This window comes from Salvelinus alpinus, chromosome 30, assembly GCF_045679555.1.
Source record: "Salvelinus alpinus chromosome 30, SLU_Salpinus.1, whole genome shotgun sequence".
In the NCBI taxonomy this organism is placed as follows: Eukaryota; Metazoa; Chordata; class Actinopteri; order Salmoniformes; family Salmonidae; genus Salvelinus; species Salvelinus alpinus.
The window spans coordinates 31,615,576-31,623,062 of record NC_092115.1 but is presented as its reverse complement, the minus strand read 5'-3'; the positions used below and the strand labels follow the sequence as shown (position 1 = coordinate 31,623,062).

General features: G+C 41.8%; 1 protein-coding gene across 1 annotated transcript; it reads right to left on the bottom strand.

Annotated features, from left to right (window-relative positions):
• Positions 1-2,989: 2,989 nt before the first annotated feature.
• On the bottom strand, positions 2,990-5,245 carry LOC139559906 (forkhead box C1-A). The gene has a single exon (XM_071376351.1). The coding sequence runs from the start codon at positions 4,875-4,877 to the stop codon at positions 3,447-3,449; it is 1,431 nt and encodes a 476-aa protein (XP_071232452.1). The 5' UTR covers positions 4,878-5,245; the 3' UTR covers positions 2,990-3,446.
• Between the last annotated feature and the right edge of the window lie 2,242 nt (positions 5,246-7,487).

The following is a 7,487-nucleotide window of genomic DNA, read 5'->3' as shown; positions in this document are numbered from 1 at the left end:
TTGGGATAACGATTTAAGTGCAACCGATGTGCATGCTATTCTGTTGCACTTTTAGGAACTGGGCACAAATAGTATTATGGCACATTTTGTTATTTAATTTCTCCAGCTCTAGGATATTTGTGGTAGCATTCGTCGCAGTTCACGTTCCAACTGCGCAGTGGGGTCCAAGAGTGGAAAGAAATCATAAATGATAGAGTCAGAAGTGTTCCTGAACACACACAGCACACTCTCTTTCTCCTGCCATGCCTTGCTTTCTCCTGCGGTATTGTTGATGGTGCTCCGGCGGCCGACATCCTCCCCATTGACCCCCGTCTCCCTCTCTGCCTTTTCCGTCCCATGAAAAATGATTCCAGCGCTCTGATTGAATTTTATTCCTTCCTGACCTGGCCCGTTCTGTGAGGGTGCCATCAATCTTGGGACTAACACGACGTTTGTTTATAACTTGGGAAAGGATGTAATGACTTTTAGTTTTATGAGGCTGATTACAGCTATTCGACGGTGGGAGATAATGGGGCCTACATTTCATTCCGTTTTTCTAGGCCAAAGTGTTGCTCAATTAAACACTATTATTTTTGCTAAACAGTTGATTTTTGTGCTCCATTGTGATTCTGTTCTCAACGTTATTGTGACTGCTGTGTGATTCATACTCTATTCTATGTAGGCGCGATGTATACAGGATACATCGGGAAGATGCAGTTTACATACCGTTTGCTCATTGGCAAGACTTCTTGCAGATGCCTACATTCTAAATTCTGCAGTTCTACATCGTTTATACGTTGGCCAGACATCAAGATTATATTCTGGTGTTTCGTCGACGTCCTCCAAATGTGCAAAACGCTATCCAAACTGCATTCCCATACGCAACTTGATACGTCCGCCAAAGGAGTGCGTGTTTACTGGGTATAGGTCTCGCTATTATTATGACTTTTGTTTTGATGCTTTTGTTGAAGTTGTTTATCTTGTAAAAGGAAATATCTATAGCTAGCCTATACCTTTCTTGTCAAGGTAATGTTGTTATCAGCCCACACGATCAGTTAGACTAGTCATACGCCGTATAGACGTACATTGTTCCATTTATTGCAACCTCCAGGCCTATGGTTGTGCCCAGAGGATACACGACACGCTGCCATGCTCATATGATCATATCCCGTTTGACCCTCTAGCCCCAAGGGCCTCCTTGAAAAGAGTTACCCCTCATTCGCTTGAACGTAACATCAAGTCAACCAATGCCATTACATTGATATTAGACTAACGCAAAGTTAACAGTCAAATAATTGACTGTTAACTTTGCGCGTAACATAACCTATAGCCGTGGAAATTCTAAGAACATTTTAAGCGCTTTGTTGACCCTATCTAGGCAATTAGCAGCTAAATCAACCACATGAACCGAAAATATCTAATACATGCTTGAACTTTGAAAACATCCGTTGCGCTCTGGTAGCCTTTAGCAATAGTTGTTTTGGCAATTGGAAATAGTGTGCAAAAGGATCACTAAAATAGTAGTAATATTATAATTATCATTATTAATATTATTATTATTAGTGGAGATTTGAGAATAGGCATACACTTAACGCATAGTAGGCCTTGTTTACGCATAGGCCTACTTTACGCACAGGCCTACCGTCACACCAAAAAACAATAAAGTAGGCCTATGTATGTCAATTTTGCTCTGGCATATGTAATTTGCAAAACCGTAATAAACTGAAGATGTCATTTATAACAGTATTCAAATGGAGGGATAAAAGTCTAAGAGAAATACATGGATGTATGCACCACATGGCTTTACGCGCCCATGTTTTTCCTCATGGCAAATTCAACAAATGAATCGAATTTACTTCAACCATACATCATACCATGCTGTTCCCAAGGGTTTAAATTTAGGCAGTGGAACATGTTTCTGTAATTTCAAAATGTGACAAGGAGGAAAATATGTCCCTTCATTAACCAGTCGAGGCAAACCAGCTGTCTGAAAAAAATAAAAATGATTTACGTAGACCTGCCAATTAAAATAGGCCTATTTACGAATTTCTCAATTTTTAAAGAAGATTCAAACTAGGTGAGACCCTTGTGATATGTTTAACTATAAATACAAAACAAAAGCCACATAGGAAACTATACTTCGCGCACGCGCTTTAGGATGCGTTTGGCTCTCATCTCCCTAATATAGATAAATGTTCAACTTGGAGTCATCTTTATAGATCGCAGTCCCCAAACCATCGTGTGCCTACAGGACTATCTTTGGCATGCGTGGTATGATATTAATTAAGCGTTGGAATGTGACTGTAAACACACGTGGCTATTCAAAACAAGTCAGTTTTGCTGTGTGGACTGCTAGCCTGCATCGATGAACTGTTATGAGGCCAGAGGGCCCCAGGTCAAGATGTTGACAGATCGTCCGTGTCTGACAAGAGAAGAGTTGTGTCACTTTAAATATGAAGCAAAACAATCATCTAAATGCACTGCCACTTCAAGTCATCTTCAACACATACGATAAATATGTCTGTTTGTTTATGCAGTTAACATCTTGGAGAATTTTTACGCACATAACATTCAATAGTTTTTTGGTCATCATAACAAAAACTGACTAGATCAAGTTGCATTGAAATTCAACGTTTTGGAAATAAATGTTTTCCTATTCTAGAAAGATTCCAAGTTAATTTGGGTAATTATTAATTCTTTTATTCGACCTCGATTTTGTTGACAAGCCAAAACGAACTGACCAAACTCCGTGATTACAATTATACATTTTCTGAGAAAATATATAGTGAGAATGGTAACTTAACCTGTCAAAAAAAAGGCTGTGATTTAAAATCTGATTTATCAATCGCTGCCAGTGATCTCACGTCGATAGGTTTGAAACAGGGTGCAAAATAGCTTACAGCTTAAAAGTCTGTGAGAAATAAGGTCTGGTTAAATTACACAAACTGTCAAAAATATATCAGTGTTGAGAATGCCATATAGTCTATAAGAAATCAGGCGTAGCTTTAACTCAAATAAAATGGCAATTTATTAAACAAACAATGCAATTCCTTCAGAATACTTTTCAACAAAAGAAGACACTTTGAAAGAGTAGGACGATATACAGGTTCCGCTTTTTATAATGGAACATATTTGGACAATTAAGGCATTTCAATTTAGAAACACTTTTTGGTGTTTGGTCCATAATTTCCGGCAGTTTAGAAATAAATTACTATATGCAATTTACACGTAATAAAATGTCCATGAAAGACTGGCATATTGTTATCTTTAAAACATGTCACAAAAGCGAGAAGAGACTTACGTGTTATTAGCCGTAACACTGTTCTTTACAAACCAAGATCATGTCTTTTTTATCTGTCCATTATTTGTGTTCTGTTTCGTTTTAGTCCATCGTCGTGGCAGGTGGTGGGTAAAACGACTCACGATATTTTTATGAAGAAGATCAATACAATGAAAACATAATTTGGTCAGAACTTGCTGCAGTCATATACGAAAGCTCCTGAAGTGCGGTAGATGGATTGGCTAGGGGGAAATGACATTTGACAGCTGTTATTCCCGTTCACAGGAGAATTATTCAAGCCAATTCTTTGAGATTCGAACATCTCGCGCACGGAGTGGAAGTTCTGCTGCTGGGCGGGGTAGGTCGCCCCGATGTGACCCAGGTCCCCGGCCTGGTTGAGGTACCATGAGGGAAGCCGCCCTTGGTGGGGATGGTGGCCCTCCTGCCCAGTGTTTAGATTGCCGTGGGCCAGAGGGGAGGAGGTGGTCGTGATGGAGTAATCTGGCAACGTTTCATCCACGGTGGTAGTCGGAGCTAGGTGGCCAGATCTATCCCCGGCGTATAAACTCATGGCTTGCATATTACAATGGTAGCTAGCATTCGAGGTAGTGGAGATAGAGTTTTGGTTACAGGGTGAGCTATAGACTGACGTCTGGTTCGGTGAATAGTTTAGGGACAAAGACGGTGTTATACCTGTCCTGGACGAAGCGATGATGGACGGGGCGAGCTCTGTGGCATCCTGCGGGGACCCCCGGAGGGAAGTCATGATGTTGTCCACACTGAAGCCCTGGGCCTGGCTGTGCTGGTGGTGCTGCTGCTGCTGCTGCTCGGAGCTCTCCATGCCGATGGACCTGTTGGACGGGATGCTGTGGGGGCTGCCGTTGCTGGAGATGCTGCTGCTGCTGCTGTCGGGACTCTCGACTTTGGGCACAGTGCTCAGGGAGGGCGAGGCGGCCTGTGGGGGTGTCGCGTTCCCGTTCTCGGTCTTAATATCCTGGATCCGGACTGGCTGGGAGCCCTGCACGGGCTGTTCCGCGTCCCGGCCCTGTCTAGACGGCGTCTCCTTAGCACCCCGGTCATCCTTGTCTTTCATTGCGTCTTTCTTCTTAAACCGTCGCCTCCTCCTCAAGAAGCTGCCGTTCTCGAACATGTTGTATGAGTCCGGGTCCAAGGTCCAGTAGCTCCCCTTGCCAGGCTTTTTGTCATCACGGGGAACTTTGACAAAACACTCATTGAGAGAGAGATTGTGCCTGATGCTGTTCTGCCAGCCCTGCTTGTTGTCTCGGTAGAACGGGAACCTTTCCATGATAAACTGATAAATCCCGTTCAGGGTCACCTTCTTGTCAGGCGAGTTCTGGATAGCCATAGTAATGAGCGCAATGTAACTGTACGGGGGTTTCACCATATCCTTCGGCTGGGGCTGCGGGGTATAAGGTCCATAGGCTCGCGCCATGCTGGCCGGGTACTGATCGTGGGCCGCGTGAGAGTACATACTCATAGGGGCCGGCATCCCGGTGTATCCTCCACCGGCGGCGGCCCGGTAGTAGCTTTGGTCGCTACTAATGTAAGGCACGACGCCCAGAGAGTTGGGGCTCGAGACGGAGTAGCGCGCCTGCATGTCTTCTCCCCACAGCTCAACTATGCTCCTGCCTAAAAACGAACTTCCCAAAGTATGCAGACGGAGAGCTCCACTTTTTCTTTCTGAAAAGTTGAGGCTCTCAAAGCAGGAGTTCCTGTCTTGTCACTTGACAAATAATACTATCAGGAATGCACTGTACTAGGTCTTAATAGGGTTTAAGCGGTTTCCATCTCAGTGTGCTGAGGCGCGCATTGAAAAACGTATGAACTTTGGGCATCCGTCACTACAGAATACTTTTGCGCTGTTAACTTCTTTCCCCCTTTTTGCTGCCAGTATGCTCCTCCCAAAGAGAATCCGAGCTGTCCAATTGTAGGTCAGGCAGTGCGGAGTGAGCAGCAATGGATCGAGCTCCTGGCCACACACACGTCTTTAGAAAAACGAGAGGAGGTGTAACTCCCAGCCCACTCCGACAAAAGACAGGACTTCAGCAGTGAGCACGCTGCTTGCTCACGTACAAATCAGATTATCGACTAGATTTAGTTATTGCAGAATATTTCCATACACGAGCAAACACATTGTTGAGACCACCAGGTGGAATGATACATAATAAATATCAATGTATTTTGTAAATTAATTAACTACTGTATGGGATTATAGGCCTAGATTTCTATTTAAGCATACTAATGTGCTATTAATGATTAGAAGAGTTGGCGATTGTGTGAACCATAGAGATCCTATTAAATTCCTTATTCTATGGTGTGGCCTTAATTAACACATGAATTACTAGGCTATTACAATAATGTTTCGAAAGAGTTTTCACTTAGAATGTGACATTGTGATATTCATTACGAAATAAATAAAGAACAAACACTCCATCACCTCCGTTAAGGTGAATCACTCCATTAAAATCTCCAGCCGCACATCTGTTTTCAAATAAGCAATAAATACGCGTTAAGAGGAGGAAATAATCCCCAGTGTTTGCCTCCTGCTGTTTAGCATCTTAATGCGAAGCTTTATAAAGGCGGTATGTTAGTTAAAAGTCTCAATCAACACGCGTGGTCGGATCAAAGTTCCACAGAGCGCTCCTCATTCGGTTCAGTGGGCGGTATGTGAGATCTCATTACGGCAGAATTAAAGCTAGTTTGGCCGGAGAAAGGGTCAAGTTGCGAAAGTTTGCTCTAAGTGAGAAGCAGATTGAACAGAAGAACCAAATGGTGTGATCAGACAGCTAATTGTGTCATTCTTGTGGTCAAAATGTGTGAATATTAACGGAATAAGGGCATTGTAATGTAGGCTAGACAAGAGAAACTATATAGGGCATACCGTTAGTTTTTGTTGCATGGGAAAGCTCCCATATTCTTGCTCAGTGAATAAATATTTGATTAAATTCAAACAGATTGTATCAAGTTGAAGGTATCTAACAAGCTTCAGACCCCTTGGATCGTATTTATCTATTCCCTATATAGCCTTCATACTTCTCACCATCTCTATATTATAGGCGGCTAAACGTGGACACCACGATATTCCGTTTTAAAATGTTTTTTTTTTAAGAGGACCAATTGTAGTACTAAAAGAAAACATTTTCAACCAAAATGATCTCAGGGAGACACTATTCAAAATAAAAAACACAACCAGAAATTTTTATGGACGACCAGGTTTGCATTATATCGAAACAATTACAGTCATTCTATATAGGCCTAAGTTATATTATCGTTTTGATATTTATTTAGCCTAGTATTTCTTCATGCATACCTAGCAATTTTGAATTAATAAAGTAGACCTATTTACAAGAGGTATTAGCCCCTCAGCAAGAATAGTAAAAAAAAAAAATCCTGAATATATTTAATGCAATTAAGGGAATCCATTGTTCTTAAAATTTGCCTAAAAACAAATGCAAGCAACACAAACTTGTATGGGAGCGTAACTGATATGACATGCCTTTGGCTATTACACAGGCTATAACAAATGATTTAGTATGAATACGATGCTCCCCAACAGATTCTCTTTTGCCAAACGTTTAGAGAATATACAGAAGAGGCAAAAACATGAACTTGTTAATTGATCCTTTGTAGCTCAGTTGGTAGAACATGGCGCTTGAAACGCCAGAGTCGTGGTTTTGATTCCCGGGACCACTCATACCTACATTGTATACACGTATGTCGCTTTGGATAAAAGCGTCTGCTAAATGGCATATATATGTATTAATGGTCTTTGTGAGGCACAATAACGCACTAATCCCTTACATGTCGTATTGATTAAATGGCCGTCCACTGGCCTGGTGCTCCGCCGGTTTCTCCTTACTGGGACCCGGGCATGAACTTTTCCACTGCCCCGAGCTGTTTACACAATTCACAACGTGCCTCTTACTTACAACCCCATGCCTCTGCCCACCCAGTCCCCGATTCCTCTCTGTATTAACGGTAAACGACGACCATTATCAGTGAACATAAATGTACGTGCAATAAAGTCAATAAGTAATAGGTATTATTTATTATTATTATTATTATTATTATTATTATTATTATTATTATTATTATGTACAGTGACTTCTGTAAATAACAGCAACTAGTAGGCCAATGCTATATGTTATTTATTTTTTATATGCCTATCACTGAAGATATGAATGCATTAGCCTGAAATCATGTACAA